Source organism: Dendrobates tinctorius, unplaced genomic scaffold (genome assembly GCF_039654945.1).
Source record: "Dendrobates tinctorius isolate UK_male_01 unplaced genomic scaffold, ASM3965494v1 ptg000082l, whole genome shotgun sequence".
In the NCBI taxonomy this organism is placed as follows: Eukaryota; Metazoa; Chordata; class Amphibia; order Anura; family Dendrobatidae; genus Dendrobates; species Dendrobates tinctorius.
Genome location: NW_027361750.1, coordinates 20432217 through 20449323, shown reverse-complemented (window position 1 = coordinate 20449323; position 17107 = coordinate 20432217). Strand labels below are relative to the sequence as shown.

At 45.9% G+C, this 17107-nt stretch overlaps 1 protein-coding gene across 1 annotated transcript in view; it reads right to left on the bottom strand.

The window, feature by feature from the left end:
- NSMAF (neutral sphingomyelinase activation associated factor) overlaps positions 1 to 17107 on the bottom strand; it is a 135477-nt gene that overhangs the window by 104567 nt on the left and 13803 nt on the right. The window contains exons 2-6 of the mRNA XM_073583956.1: positions 14974 to 15063; positions 2433 to 2511; positions 2295 to 2353; positions 2149 to 2185; positions 535 to 585 (exon numbers count right to left, since the gene is read on the bottom strand). Of these exons, the coding sequence (XP_073440057.1) occupies positions 535 to 585; positions 2149 to 2185; positions 2295 to 2353; positions 2433 to 2511; positions 14974 to 15063 (316 nt within the window). The remainder of the gene's footprint in view (positions 1 to 534; positions 586 to 2148; positions 2186 to 2294; positions 2354 to 2432; positions 2512 to 14973; positions 15064 to 17107) is intronic.

The following is a 17107-nucleotide window of genomic DNA, read 5'->3' as shown; positions in this document are numbered from 1 at the left end:
GAATTAACCGCCCCCGGCGCCCATTTTCCCGGAGGCCACCACATCACAGCAATGGACATGCGGGGCCTCCGGGCTTTCACAAGATGGCGGTGGAGCCCCCTGGCACCACAGAGCACCCTCGCCGCACCAGCCTGGGATGGGATTTCCCGGAGGCCACCGCATCGCAGCAATGGATAGGGCCTCCGGGCTTTCTCAAGATGCTGGTGGAGCCCCGAGCATCACCACTGAGCCAACCTGGGATGGGATTTCCCAGAGGCCACCGCAGCTGCCGCACCAGCCTGGGTTGGGAGTCATATCGCCGGACCCCGCTCCACCAGCGCTGCTGATCCCCCCCGGGTAAGCTGAATTTGGACTGTAAGACAGACCCCCATTTGACACATTCATTTTTTTCCCCTATTTTCCTTCTGAAAATTTAGGGTGCGTCTTATAGTCCGAGAAATACGGTAATTTGCGGAGGAAAAATTCAAAAGCTAATCTGCCTCAATGTCCACACCGAGACACAAGTAAATGGGAAAAAAAAAAAAAGTTACTTACACGCTGAAGGTTGTAGGGAGAAACAATGTTTTGTTCCTTGATGAGGTTAACCTAAAAAGAACAAAATCTATGATTAGTCCCATCACAAAGAACAAAGCAAATCAACTGCATCATTCATGAATCAGAGTTTTCTGCGCTACTATTCAGCTCACCTGACAAGTCCATGCTAGTAAATGGTTCTCTTCTTTTAAAGGGCCCCTGTCACCCCCTCCAGGCGTTTTAAGTAAAAGAGCCACCTTGTGCAGCACTAATGCTGCATTCTGTCAAGGTGGCTCTTTTACTTAGCCTCTGTTCCACCGCAGAAATAATAGTTTATAAAGTTGTTCCAAAATACCTGCTATTTGACAGGTGGGCTGGACTTTCCTCCTCTGCCAGACGCCTGTCATCCATCCTTTCGGACCTGGCGCTGCCTCCTTAGTTTGCTTTTAAAAGTCTGGCGCCTGCACTGTACTGTATGCTCGGGGGCATGCGCAGTTTGTGCTGCCCGACGTGACCAGGCTGTCAGATAACATCTCAGCCTTTGACATCGCGCGGGCCTGAGATCCCACCCCGCAGTCGTTTATGATTTATCCACACTGCAGGACTAGGATTCTCGGGTATGCGCAGTGGTTATCTGCGTCTCTCATGCCCGAGAATCCCAGTCCCGCAGTGTGATTAAATCATAAACGACTGCGGGGCGGGATCTCAGGCCTGCGCGATATCAAAGGCCGAGATATTATCGGACAGCACGGGCACGTCAGGCAGCGCTAACTGCGCATGCCCCTTAAAATAGAGTACAGCGCAGGTGCCAGACTTTCAAAAGGAAACTAAGGAGGCGGCGCCAGAGCCGAAATGAATGATGGATGTGAGGCGTCTGGCAGAGGATAAAAGTCCGGCCCCCCTGACAAATATCAGGTATTTTGGAAAAACTTTATAAACGATTATTTCTGCGGTGGAAGGGACGCTAAGTAAAAGAGCCACCTTGCACTTAAAGGACACTGTCAGACTGTAGATCTCCCCCACTTGGTTACACTCAATTCATTCACACATTTCCAAGAGAAGTAACACAAGGAATAATTATGTGGTCACATTAGATGGGATGTGAGATAATGCTGGTGGTAAAAATGATCAAGTTCAGTTAAAAATGTTTTTTTTTTTTTAATTATTGGACCACCTCTGTGTAATCAATTCAGTGCCACACAAAATAGATGCAATGCATACGCCCCTCCAGCAGCAGAGCCTTTACTCAATGCTGGCACCAATGATCCTGGTGAGGGAGTGACACTTGTTTCAGAATATGACCTGCTTTATTTTTTTACAAGTTTTGTCTGAGTGGATGTCTACACTTATGAAAGAGTGATTGGCTGCAGTAGTCACTTGACACACGTCAATGCCAACCAGCATGAATATCAGCGCTGCTGCAGGTGGTTCAAAGACATATTGATCATAAAAAAGACATGGATCAGTCAAGATCAAGCAGTAAACGGAATATGTAGCGAATTCTGCTCTAATTGGGCTTTTCTCAGACTATAAGATTGAGGACATGCTCTCATTAGTGCGTTATATGGACGTAGTAATGGAGGAACACGTTTATACTTCTACATGAGGCTTTGCTTCTCAAAACATAATCCTTACCTGACTGAATACAACAGAAAATCTTTTGTGCTTGTTGCTAAATATGGAAAGAAAAAAAAAAAAAAGGGGGGGGGGGGGGGCAGAGATGTAACATCGCGTCACATACAGAATAAAAGGTGTTCAGAGAAAGATTCTGAAGTCCATACTTCCTGAATAGATTGTCACCATCGTCCACTTCAATTTTTGAGCAATCCCGCAATGCGATCTGTAATAGAAAGTAAAGGGAAAAAAAGTTTAATCTTTCGATAACTACACTGATCCTGGAATCATCTGGAAACTCTCACCTTAAGTATGGGCTCTTCAATTTTATCAGGTTCAAATATAAGGGATTTGGAACATACTTTCAGGGATCCACTTATGCTTCTACGCAAAAATAAAGATAAAGGCATAAGTCCATGACTAGAGAAGTACGCGCACATCTCAGAGTCCTTATCATACGAGGGTCACGTCATAAATTGGCCCAAATTGCTTTGTTACATTCCACATTACATCACATTCTCACTGGGGGAATTGCCGTGGGTTCTTATTTAGTTATCTATTGACTATTCTTCATGGTAAAAGTTTCAGGGTGCACGTAGGCTAGCCGAGAGGTGGCGCTAAACAAGAGATGTGCACTTATGTGCAGAGACCGGACAGCCCAGGCCAACGAGCGGGCAAGCTATTAACCCCTTAGTGACGGAGCCATTTTGCGCTTAATGACCAGGCCAATTTTTATAATTCTGACCACTGTCGCTTAATGAGGTTATAGCTCTGGAACGCTTTAACGGATCTCGCCGATTCTGAGATTTTTTTCGTGACATATTTTACTTCATGTTACTGGTAAAATTTCGTCGATATCACTTGCTTTATTTTTGAAAAAAAAAAAAAATATGGCGAAAATTTTAAAAATGTAGCAATTTTCAGACGTTTCATTTTTATGCCCTTAAATCAGAGATATGTCACAAAAAATACTTAATAAATAACATTTCCCACATGTCTGCTTTACATCAGAACAATTTTGGAACCCAAATTTTTTCTACTTAGGAAGTTATAAGGGTTAAAAGTTGACCAGAGATTTCGCATGTTTACAACAAAATTTACAAAACCATTTTTTTTTTTTTTTTTTTTTTGGGACCACATCACATTTGAAGTCACGTTGAGAGGTCAATATGACAGAAAATACCCAAAATTGACATCACTCTACAAACTGCACCCCTCAAGGTGCTCAAAACCACATTCAAGAAGTTTATTAACCCTCTACGTGCTTCACAGGAACTGAAGCAATGTGGAAGGAAAAACAGAGATTTTTGTGATAACTCACCGTAAAATCCTTTTCTCCGAAACGCTCATTGGGGGACACAGGCCATGGGTGTTATGCTGTAGCCAATAGGAGGCTGACACCAAGTTGAGACAAAAAAAAAAAAAAAAAAAGTTGGCTCCTCTTCCACAGCATACACCTTCCTGCTGGCCCCAAGTGAACCAGTTCGGTGCAAAAGCAGTAGGAGATCATTAATATCATATTAGAGTACAATCGCCAACCTCATATCAGAGTGTAACCCACTGAATGGGAGACAAGAAGCAGAAGCCGTCAGGCTAAGGCTAGTTTCACACTAGCGTTTTTGAGCGCAGCGACGGCCTGCGCATGGCCGCCGCTAAGCCCCGCCCCTGCCGCGCCTCCGCCAGTAGCTCCGCCTACCGGTGCATGACGCTGCATGCGCCCTGCGTCCCCCATCTTTATCACTGGGGGCTCAGGCCGTGCGCAGTATGCGTTTGGCGGCGCATGCGCCTTTTTGACGGTGTGCCGGCGCAACCAAACTGCAGCAGGTTGCGTTTGGAGCAGGTCGGCGCACCGTCAAAAGGACGCATGCGCCGCCAAACGCATACTGCGCACAGCCTGCGCCCCCAGTGATAAAGATAGGGGACGCAGGGCGCATGCAGCGTCAAGCGCCGGTAGACGGGGCTACCGGCGGAGGCGCGGCAGGGGGTGGGGCTTAGCGGCGGCCGTGCGCAGGCAGTCGCTGTGCTAAAAAACGCTAGTGTGAAACTAGCCTAACAGGGTGGGTGCTGTGTCCCCCAATGAGTGTCTCGGAGAAAAGGATTTTACGGTGAGTTATCACGAAAATCTCTGTTTCTCCTTAGCCTCATTGGGGGACAGACCATGGGACATCCCAAAGCAGTCCATGGGTGGGCAACAATATAACTGATAAAACCCCATGCAGTGGCTGAGCAAGAGTGCCCTGCCGCCTGTTGCAGATTAATCTGCCGAGGACCGTACTGCGGAAGCCTGAGTATGAGTAATGATTCAAGAATGTGTAAATGCTGAGCCAAAACGCAGTCCTGTTCGGTTGGCATGCGAAGCCAAATGGCCCAGGGGGCAGACATCGACCACGTAGCATACGCTCTAATCCCTACTGTAATGGGCGGCTTCTAAAGTAGTATAACTCCTGAACAGCCAAATCAATTTCTCCGGCTATTGTGGCCCTGAAGTGGTTTACAAGAAAGTGCCGTCCTCAGGACAAAAGTCATGAGAGCCGTCATTGCATGCAGGGTGTGCGTAACTACATCCATCTGAAATACCAGTGTGGGGCCCAAAAGAGGGCAAGACCAAATCATTGTTTAAAATAGAAGGGTCAACGAATGCTGGGAAAAAAGGTGCGGAAACGATCTGAGGACAATTGTATCCAGGTTGGAAAGCAGAGAGAAAAAAAAACAAATGAGGTAAACAGGACATGGCTGTCAGCTCCAAGTATCGCATAATAAGTGACACTACGACAAGAAGGGCGACTTCCCAAGACAGAACTGCCCGCGAGACATCATGGAACGGCTTGAAAGGCATCTCTTAAAGCGCTCCCAGGACCGAATTAACGTTCCAGGCTTCCAAGGGACCTTTGTAGGGGGGCACCCCTGAAGAGTCCTGAGAATGAAAGCCATGAATTACGTCTTGGAAGCAATCCTGTGCTGAAACAGATAGGTAGAACCAAGATCTTGCCCTTGAGGGAGGTGGGCGTCACAAACCTGAGTCCAAGTCAGTCTGGAGAAAACGCTCAAAAGAACTGGAGCGGTGAAGATGCGAAGAGAACAACCGTGGTCCTAACACCCTGCGACAGAAGGTGTTCAGGAGAGATGAAAGATGCGACCAACCATAGTGGAGACCCCTGAGGCGAGTAGATTAGAGGCCAGACTTTTAAAGCCAGATCGTTAAACACCAGATCGCGCGATTTGGTGATCCATTGGACGTTAGGAGAGCATGCCTGGACGATGCAACAGTCGCCTGTGGACGGCGTGTATGATCTGTAGTAACTCTGAATATCACATCCAGCGAGACCAATCCTGGATGCCTAGGGAGACTGGAAATGACCCCTACCTTTGTTTACGTGATGACCGTTGCCAGGAAAGGAAGATGGCGTTTTGGATCCCGAGACTGGGCTCAGACTGCTGAGTACCTTGGCCTTCAGTCTTGAAGCCATCAGATACCCATTCAGATTCTCCTAGGCAGTGCTGTTAAAATGTCCTCTGTGGTGTATGCCACAACCGTGGAGATGTTACTGATTCGAATGGAGTGATACACGAGTAGATACTGGAGCTGGTGCCGGGTAACCCGGATCACTTGGATTACAAGGATATACAAAAAGACTGCTCTCCAAACAAGGAGGCTGGTATCGATAGCAACTACTGGTGATAAGATCAGAAGAGAAATTTTTCTTCTTGGCATAGAGGGAGAACCTCAATGTCCACTGCCTGTGAGGCCATCTGACGTGCGAGGGGACGGCACCGACACCGAGGAGAGCAGTCTTCTGGCGCCGACTGCCAGAAGAGAACACAATTAATTGAAGAGGATCACCTCAATTGTTACTGCGATCACTCCCTACCCTGTACCTCATGGCAATCCGGAAAGACAAAGGAGATGAGTGCCAAAGAGTGTGAACTGAAGATGCTGTTCACGATCAAGGTAAGAACTGAATGGCAGGACTCCATCTGTGGATGGTGTACATCGGCCAAGATCCAGCGAGGGTCCTACAGATCCGTCCCTTCTGGGAAGCATGGACAGGTTGAATAGGAGTAGGTGATCGCTACATTCAGTAGCATCGAATAATGGTTCCGTCCTGATGCCGTACATGTATGGCTCGGAAAAAGAAGCCCTTGTTCCACCTAGGCTCTTTGGAAGACATGAAGGAAAAAACATCTTGTAGAGGGACGACAAGAAAAAAAAGGAATCCTTGTATCTAGAAGACCCAGGCTTTGGGCTCGTTCAATACAAAACAGAATACAAAAAAAAAAAAAAAAAGGAGGAGACCTCATGAACCAGGAAGAGGCGGCCATCCGTAATGTTGTGTTTCAGCTGCCTATGCCGGAAATCACTGGGTGGAAAACAGTCAGGAACCTCTCTCTCTCAGGTCCGGACACTTTGGGGAGGACCCTTACATTGCTGGCTGGAACCATGGGAAGACTGGGGTCCCCTGCCGATGGGAGCCGAGAGGTCCAATATCAGATTTGTTGCCAAAGGCAATGGGGAAGATGCTCTAAGCCCTGCTGGGGAAGACATTTGTCCTTCCTTCTATGGCCTTATAAATAAGCTGAACCCACTACTTCGGAGTTCCATCTGCGGCTACTAATCGACTGCTGCTATGATCCTGTGAACGCTCTAATACACAGAGGGATCGGAGAAGCCTACCCGGAGGGGAGGGGGGGGGGTTCACAAGCCAGGCCAAGTGTTGACGGAGTCTAATACTGGCGTGGTGAGATGGCCTATGGATCTCCACGAATCAACCTTTCGGGCATGCGCAGGGCAAGTATAATTCCAGAATAAATACTGCCGGAAACTAGTATTCCCATCCTCTGGAAAATACAATAATATTCCCATCCTCTGGAAAATACATTACAATAATATTCCCATCCTCTGGAAAATACAATAATACTCCCATCCTCAATACAATACAATCATATATATTACACACACACACACACACACTATCTACCAGGTCAGGTCTCCCCCTGTAGACTGTGGTCCTCCCTAGGAAAACAGCACTCTTGTCAGCGCTGAATGAGCGCTATCCTTACCCTCAGTGTTGTATGACCCTTTAAGCCATATAAAGGGTACCGATGGTGGTACTTGCCCAGCCTTAGGCAGCTTAGCAGCTGCCACCTGAAGGACGGAGCGACCGGCGGCGCACTCCGGTGGAGGATGAGAGCAACAGTCCTCTGCTGACGGACCACAATTCCTTGAGGAGCATGGTCCCACAGCCAATACGTCAACGTACGTAATGCAGCCCAGCAAGGAATATGGTTGCTGGGATTAGATCCCCCTCCTTCCTGGCAGCAAGGGGGGGGGGGGGAAGCGTCTGACACTCACTGCGGTGCACGTCCCGGCATGGAGCCTCTGCGATGGAACTTCAGCGCGGAGGCGGCGTTCCCGTAAGAACCACCACCGCGTCAATCCTGGACAGGGTGGCTCCTCCGAAGTAGGCCGGAGCCAGGGCCTAGATTGATTGGCACGGCTCCAGGGAAGGAGTCCGTGGACCAAGCGCTTCCCGGCGCACGCCGGGGGAGGCGCTGACACTCCCGCTCTGCCATGCCCAGTGTACCTCGAGAAACGCCAGGCAGGTGGGCGGGACCTCCAACGTGACGCGCGGCTGGTGGGTGGAGAAACCGCCTGCAGTCTAGTAAGGGCCGATGTCGGTGGCTAAATTAGCAGTGCCCGGCCAGAAAGAACCGGGCCCGCGACGCACCCAGAAGCCCCCTTACCGTCAAGCTAGGGATGTGTGAGCAGAGCCTCTGCCTGCAGGCCAGTGCTGCGACAGGGACGGTACAGGAAAGTACAGGAACCCTCAATCCACCATCCCCTTTGTGGGGGAGGTGGAGAGGGACTGTCCAGCTCCCCATAGCACCGCTGTTACATCAGTGGTGGTGAAGGGGGAGCAGCGAGGATGCCGTGGGGGGCCTCTGTGTATCCCAAGGGTTCACTCCTCTAGGAATTCACAGGGCTATGTCCGGCTGTGGCAGAACTTGTGCTGCGGCAGAACTTGTGCTGCGAGCCTTTACAAGAGCAGTCACGCTCAGCATAGAATGGCTGATGGCCTGGCACTCACCACGGTGCACGTCCCAGCATGGAGCCGCCGCAATGGGACTTCAGCGCATTCCCCAGGCGACCCTTGGACTGTTCAGTCACTTATCCGGTCGCTTTTAGGGGCCATGGGTAATCTTTAGGACGGTACGGGGTAAGCGAATGCCTCAATCCAGCATCCCTTAGAGGGGAAGTGGAGAGGGACCGTCCGCCTCCTTGCATCATCTGCTTTTAGAAGTGGTGAAGCAGTGGGGGCTGCACTGATGCCATGTAGAGGCCTCGGAGCATCCTACGGGTTCAATCCCTAAGGATGGGCAGGGCAGGTTTGTCCGGCATAGGCCTGGCTGCAGAAGAGGATACATGAAGGCGACACTCCATGTGCTCGTCCGTAAGTCGGTGTGGGGAGATCAGTTCCCTTTAAGAGACCCGTCGCCCTTGAATAAGCTCAGGCATGGCACCCCACGTCACAGGAGAGGATACGTGGAGGCGACACTCGCACGTGCTCGCCTGTTGTTGGTTTGGGGAAATCGGAACCTTGAAAAACTCTGTTGCCCCTTCATCTGGATTAAAAAAAAAAAAAAAAAATAGTAAAATTCAAAAATTAAAACAAATTGTCTGAAGACCAGACCAGTGTGCCTCCTACAGACACTAAGTAAGAACTGGTTCACTTGGGGCCAGCAGGAAGGTGTATGCTGCGGAGGAGGAGCCAACTCTGTCTCAACTTAATGTCAGCCTCCTATTGGCCACAGCATAACACCCATGGTCTGTGTCCCCCAATGAGGTGAAGGAGAAAACTATCATTTAACTTTTTTTTTTTTTTTTTTTTTTTTTTTTTAACAAACCTTTTTCTTCAGAACCATTTTTATTTTCACAAGTGTAAAAAGAGAAAATGAACCACAACAATTGTTATGCAATTTCTCCTGAATACGCCGATACCCCATATGTGGGGGTAAACCACTGTTTGGGCTCACGGCACGGCTTGGAACGGAAAGAGCTCCCTTTGACTTTTTCAATGCAGAATTGGCTGGAATTGAGATCGGATGCCACGTTGAGTTTGGAGAGTCTCTGATGTGCCAAAAAAGTGGAAACCCCCCACAAGTGACACCATTTTGGAAACTAGTCCCCTTAACCCCTTCCCCACCTTTGACGCCACGTAGGCGTCATGAAAGTCAGTGCCAATCCGACCCATGACACCTATGTGGCGTCATGAATTGATAGCCCCCCTGCGGGTCAGGTGACCAGGGTCACTGAAAGGTCACCCAACCCGCACATAAAGGACCCTTTGTGCTTCACCCCAGGAGGGGTGGCTTAGCCCCCCCGTGGCTACGGTCGCTCTGATTGGCTGTTTCACTTTTAACAGCCAATCAAAGCAATTTGTAATATTTCACCAATGAAATTTGGTAAATTATTACAATCCAGCCATGGCCGATACTGCAATAGCATCAGCCATGGCTAGAGACAGAGATCCGACCCCCCCCCCCCAATGACAGACGGAGGCGATCGGCCCCCGCCACCTACTCACCGCGGCGATCTGCAGCCGCCGTCACCATCTGCTCCCCTCCCCCCCGCACTGATACCGCCTATGTCCCTGTGTCCGTCCCGATGTCCCTACCGGATCCTTCATGGGCACCACCATCTTGCAAAGTGGAGGGCGCATGCGCAGTGCGCCCGTCCATTCATTTTGATCACTGTGATCAATTCTCACAGTGATCAAAATTAAAAAAAAAAAAATAAAAAAGTAAATAAAACCCCTCTTTATCACCCCCATAGGTAGGGACAAATAATAAAATAAAGTAAATATTTTTATTTTTCCATTAGGGTTAGGGTTAGGATTAGGGTTGTGGTTAGGGCTATGGTTAGAGTTGGGATTAGGGTTAGGGGTGTGTTGGGGTTATGGTTGGAGTTAGAATTGAGGGGCTTCCACTATTTAGGCACATCAGGGGGTCTCCAAACGCGACACGGTGCCACCATATATTCCAGCCAATTTTGCATTCAAAAAATGGTCCCTCCATTCCGAGCCCCAATGTGTGCCCAAACAGTGGTTTACCACCACATATGTGGTATCAGCGTACTCAGGAAAAATTGCACAACAACTTTGGGGGTCTAATTTCTCCCATTACCCTTGGGAAAATAAAAAATTGGGGTTTTTTTGTGGCAAAAAAATGATTTTTTATTTTCACGGCTCTGCGTTATAAACTTCTCTGAAGAACTTGGGGATTCAAAGTGCTCACCACACATCTAGATAAGGTCCTTAAGGGGTCTAGTTTCCAAAATGGGGTCACTTGTGGGGGAGCTCCAATGTTTAGGCACACAGGGGCTCTCTAAACGCGACATGGCAACCGCTAAATATTCAAGCATATTTTCCATTTAAAAAGTCAAATGGCGCTCCTTCCCTCCTGAACCCTGCCGTGTGTCCAAACAGTGGTTTATGACCACATGAGGGTATCGGTGTACTCAGGAGAAATTGCCCAACAAATTTTAGGATCCATTTTATCCTGTTGCCCATTTGAAAATGAAAAAAAATTGATGCTAACAGAAAATTTTTGTTGGAAAAATTAAAATGTCCATTTTTTCCTTCGACGTTGCTTTAGTTCCTGTGAAGCACCTGAAGGGTTAATAATCTTCTTGAAAGTAGTATTGAGTAGCTTGAGGGGTGCAGTTTTTAGAATGGTGTCACTTTTGGGTATTTTCTGCCATATAGACCCCTCAAAGTGACTTCAAATGTGAGGTGGTCCCTAAAAAAAATGGTTTTGTAAATTTTGTTGTAAAAATGAGAAATCGCTGGTCAACTTTTAACCCTTATAAATTCCTAGCAAAAAAAAAAAAATTTGTTTCCAAAATTGTGCTAATGTAAAGTAGACATGTAGGAAATGTTATTTATTAACTATTTTGTGGCACATAACTCTCTAGTTTAACAGAATAAAAATTCAAAATTTGACAATTGCGACTTTCAAAATTTTTACCAAATTTCCGGTTTTTTTTTTTCACAAATAAGGGCAAAAATTATCGACCTAAATTTACCACTAACATGAAGCCCAATTTGTCATGAAAAAACAAATCTCAGAATCACTAGGATCTGTTGAAGCGTTCCTGAGTTATTACCTCATAAAGGGACACTGGTCAGAATTCCAAAAAAATGGCCAAGTCATTAAGGTCAAAATAGGCTGGGTCATGAAGGGGTTAAGGAACTTATCTAGATATGTGGTGAGTGCTTCAGATTTTATAACGTAGAGCCGTGAAAATAAAAAATCATTTTCCACAAAAATGAACAATTGCCCCCAAATTTTTATTTTTTAGAAGGGTAACAGGAGAAATTAGACCCCCAAAGTTGTTGTGCAATTTGTCCTGAGTACGTCCATACCCGATATGTGGGGGTAAACCACTGTTTGGGCGCATGGCAGAGCTCAGAAGGGAAGGAGCACCGTTTGACTTTTTCAATGCAGAATTGGCAAGAATTGAGATTGGACGCCATGTCGCGTTTGGAGAGTCCCTGATGTGCCTAAACAGTAGAAACCCCCAACAAGTGAACCCATTTTGGAAACTAGACCCCCCCAAGGAGTTTATCTAGATATGTTGTGAGCACTTCGAACCCCCAAGTGCTTCACAGAAGTTTATAACGCAGAGCTTTGAAAATAAAAAAATAGTTTTTTTAGCCCCCATTTCCCCCCCCCCCCCCCCCCAAGGGTAACAGGAGAAATTAGATCCCCAAAGTTGGTGTGCAATTTGTCCCAAGTACGCCGATACCCCATACATTGGGGTAAACCACTGTTTGGACACACGTCTGGTCTTGGGAGGGAGCACCATTTGACTTTTTAAACGCAAAATTGGCTGGAATCAATGGTGGCGCCCTGTCGTGTTTAGGCAAATCAGGGAGTCTCCAAATAGTGGAAACCCCTCAATTCTAGCTCCAACCCTAACCCCAATTCCAACCCTAATGGAAAAATGAAAATAAACATATTTTCTTTATTTCATTATATTTCCCTAACTAAAGGGGTGATAAGGGGGGGGGGGGGTTATTTACTATTTTTTTATTTTGATCACTGTGATAAACTATCACTGTGATCAAAATGTACTTTGAATGAATGAATGAAATCTGCCGGCCGATCTCAGCGGGTGCATTTGTGCATGCGCCTGCCATTTTCTAACTGGAAGATGGCGGCGCCCATGGAGGGGACTCACGCAGGCCGAGGACCACCAGGAGGTACCGGAGGGTGGAGGATCGGGAGACAGAAATTAAATGGCACATCAGACTTTTTTTTTTTGCGGTCGCCGTTATATGGTTAATAACGGCGATCGCAAAAGCGGGATCAGTAAAAACTAACCCGAATCATGTTCTCTGGGGTCTCGGCTACCCCCGAACCAAATTTTTCATGATGAGCTGGAAACAGGATGTAATAGTGGCTGCGGGTCTGAATCATTTATTATTCATTTTGCCTCCCCGTTGGAGATATATTAGCACTCAAAGTATTTGGCACTTAATGAGATAACTTTCTCCCCCCCCCTTCTTCTAAGGCCAAGTGGGTGTTAAACATTTTTCACTGGGCAAACTGTACTTCTATAATGCTGACAGATCATAAGCAGGCAGCAACACTCAAAAGGAAAGAAGAGCAAGCACCCACCATAGCTTAGAGAAGATTTCTCAGTGTGCGTTCACGTTCATATGTTCAGTATTTGGTCCGTAGTTTACATCAGTATTTGTAAGCCAAAACAAAGAATGGAACAGTCAGAGGAAAAGTATAATAGAAACACATCACTTCTGTATTTGTCACCCACTCCTGATTTTGGCTTATAAATACTGAGGTAAAATACTGAACGTGTCCTTAGATTTATAATGACAGACCACATAATTTCCCACATGATTAAAAAGCACAGATAGCTAACATGTCAGAGAAGGTCCCTGTGGGGATAGAAGCAGTGCAATGGAGTTTAACTGTGTCACATTACAAACCATTCTTGCAGATCTCCTTTCATAGCACTGTCATTTTTACTGTACTGTCTCTCCCCCATACCATCTATCCGGACATGATAGCTCAAAGTATCAGTATCACACTTATGTCTGCTGTGCTCAACTTGGTCATTACAGCTCACACAGGAGTAGTCCAGAACAGGCAGGTTACTACTATATGAGATGTAATGACCACCCTGATCTCACACAGCCATTACGAGGTGCTTGAGAACAGCACACAAATGTGATTACTAATGCATGCCTTTTTCAAACAAAGTTTATTAATACTAATGCACTCCTAACCACTCTCCCGATTATGAAGAGTTTGTAATTTAACACAGCTAAACTCAGCTGCACTGCCCCTACCTCCACACTAACTCATGGAGGAGGTGTGCATCATTAAATCTCACACACTGAGAAACATAAGCTATGGTGGAGTGCTCTTCTCCTGCATCATACAAGAAGTACAAGTCCACAGTGAAAACTGTCTGAAAACACCCTCTTGGACTTAACAAAAGTTAACTCATTGGGTGCCAAATACTATGGTGATATCTACACAGTGGAGGGGATACATTAAAAAAAAAAAAAGTTTCATTCTACTGGGCATTTACTATTAGATCCTGTGTCCAGTTCAACCAATATAAAATATGGGGAAGGGTCCCTTGTAACCGGCTAACAGTTTAACTGTATATCACTCAGCAATTCCAATAAGTGCCTACGGATATCCATCTTTCTACTATGCTAACAATGGACAGTCTTGTAATTACACCACATGGCCCCCTCTTATGGACAGGTGCTGGACGTATTCACTGCCTCCGTAGAATTTGCAAAAGACGTCCATCTTCATATAGACATGGATATTGCCACATTCATTATTTGCCACATCCATTATTTGCACAGTACAAAGATGTAAGAACTTCTGCATTTCCCAGGTTAAGGGCACAAGTTAACTCAATTGCTAAACTTTTTTCCTATGAAGTGAGCAAAACCTTTTAAGAGCACCATCTGGGCTGTCCAAACTATGCACTGACTATGTAAATTTATCCTCTTAAATGTTTGACTCAGTTCTTGTTTTTGGACGCAGCGATACATGTTTGGGAATACTCCTGACTAATACCTTTATCAGAAACCTCAAATGTATTGACCACTAAAGAAAACGCCAGCGCCATCTTGGAGAAGAATTTTTTTTCCTTCTTCTCTACCAAGTTGGTGCCGCTGGTGCCTGAGCAATAGCAGCTATCGGATCACCTCTACATACATGGATAGGTATGTAGAGGTTTTTTTTAATATCAGGATAACCTAAACATTATAAACAAAGCACATACGCGATTATGCTGCTGCACAGGCTCCCACGTCCGACACTGCAGAATTTTTTTCCCAATATGTATATTATGTAAACTAGGGGGCAGGTCAGTGAGGGATCAGTGACCTGTCAGCAGTCTGCATTATGAATAGCTAATCAAAGCACCCCCCCAGGCTGCCATGGAGCACGAACATATCATTAACTCAAAACTGATAAAGATTAAACAACCACAAGACAGATGTCATCAACCAAGGTATCATTGTAATTAGTATATAGGCGCTGACCTGACACTGTCTATAGGTTACTGTGCACAATTCTGCACAGGTTCTCTTCAACAGTTTTTCATTGTTTCCCAGTATTTATAGACTATGTTTTCTAATACAGTGGTAAAAATCACATACACCTTATGCATTGTGAACCAATATAAAGAGGCCTATGGACGAGTCAGAGCGGTAATTATTGAGATGTGAACAGAGACTAATTAATCTGCAGACTTCTACAGTTTTTAACTTTTCTAATGTTAATACAAAGCCTTACCTTTCTACTGCGTCCCCCGCTTTAGAAACATGATGTGCTAGATACTGCTCAAAAAAGTATTCCTCCAGGTCCAAAAGTAACAAGGAAAACCTGCAAAAGGTAAAGAATACACAATGAGCCACAAGACCTGTATTACATATTTTTTATACTTCAGAACTAGCAAGACACTGACAACGTACACCTATATAAAGAAACTTTCTCTCGACCCGTCCTCTGCGTCCAGTTTTGGTTCCATATCGCTGTTCCCATTCGCCTCCAGACTCCTCCATGCTGAACTTTCTTTCCACCTCTGATCCAACTCACTCTTTGACAACCTCCAATCTGGCTTTCGTCCCCATCACTGCACTGAAACTGCCCTACAACTTACTGCCAAAGCCAACAGAAGATTCTCTATACTCTTTCTATATACAGTGGGTACTGAAAGTTTTCAGACCCCTTTAAGTTTTTCACTCTTTGATTTCATTGCAGCCATTTGGTAAATTCAAAAAAGTTCATTTTTCTTCTCATTAATGTAGACTCTGCACCCCATCTTGACTGAAAAAAACAGAAATGTAGAAATTTTTGCAAATTTATTAAAAAAGAAAAATGGATATATCACATGGTCGTAAGCATTCAGACCCTTTGCTCAGTGTTGAGTAGAAGCACCTTTTGAGCTTGTATAGCCATGAGTCTTCTTGGGATGCGACAAGTTTTTCACACCAGGATTTGGGGATCCTCTGCCATTCTTTCTAGCAGATCCTCTCTAGTTCCGTCAGGTTGGATGGTGAATGTTGGTGGACAGCCATTTTCAGGTCTCTCCAGAGATGCTCAATTGGGTTTAGGTCAGGGCTCTGGCTGGGTCAGTCAAGAATAGTCACAGAGTTGTTCTGAAAACACTCCTTTGTTATTTTAGCTGTGTGATTAGGGTCACTGTATTGTTGGAAGGTGGCTAAGTGTGAGGTCCAGAGCACTCTGGAAGAGGTTTTCATCCAGGATCTCTCTGTACTTGGCCGCATTTATGTTTCGTTCAATTGCAACCAGTCATCCTGTCCCTGCAGCTGAAAAACACTCCCATAGCATGATGCTGCCACCACCATGTTTCACTGTTGGGATTGTACTGGGCAGGTGATGAGCAGTGCCTGGTTTTCTCCACAAATACCGCTTAGAATTATCACCAAAAAGTTCTCTCTTATCTATCTGAAAAATTCTCACGGTGATCTGCTGTGAAGACACTGAGCTTGAACTGCGGTGACCTCATCACTGGCAATTTTCTCCAAGACATGGATTAGGGTGTGGGACTGAACGACCGATAGGTATGTTATATTGTTGTTTTATTACAGGAGATTGAGGGCTTCGGTGGAATTAGGCAAGGTCGTAAGTATGGTTTAATTGAGATTATTAAAAGGAGTATCATTTTTTTTCAATTAAAAGGACTTTATTCTGGGTGTCTGTGTTTTCTTATAATGTGACTATGGGGTTAGTAATGGGGGCGTCTTATTGACACCTCTCCATTATTAATTTCGGGGCTTGATGTCACCTCACAATACAAAGGTGACATCAACCCCCACAACTATTACCCCATTTGCCACCGCTACAGGTCAAGTGGGAAGAGCCGGCCAAAGCACCAGAATTGGAGCATCTAATAGATGTGCCTTTTCTGGGCAGCTGTGGGCTGCTATTTTTAGGCTGGTGGGGCCTATTTCAATGGCCCCTTACCAGCCTGACAATACCAGCCCCCATCTGTGAGCTATAGCAAAAGCTGGTTGTCAAAAAAAATGGGGGGACCCCAAGCAGTTTTTTTCAATTATTTATTTAAATAACTAAAAAAAAACAAAAAAAAAAAAAAAACAGCGTGGGGACCCCTTTATTCTTGATTACCAACCTTGCTGAAGCTGACAGCTGAGGGTTTTGCCTTGCTTATCAAAAATAGGGGGGAACCCACGTCAGATTTTTCATTTGTTTAGTTATAGCGCAGGCGGTGGGTGATGAATACCCCATCATCCGCTCCTGCTGTCACTTATTAGCGGCAGCAGGTGTAGGTTGATGGGAGTAATCGTCCCAAAAGCCCCCACCTGCTGTCATCGTTCTGACTTTAATATAACTCATTATTCTCCCTTGCTCACGCCAATCGCTGGCAGAGCAGGGTAGAATGATG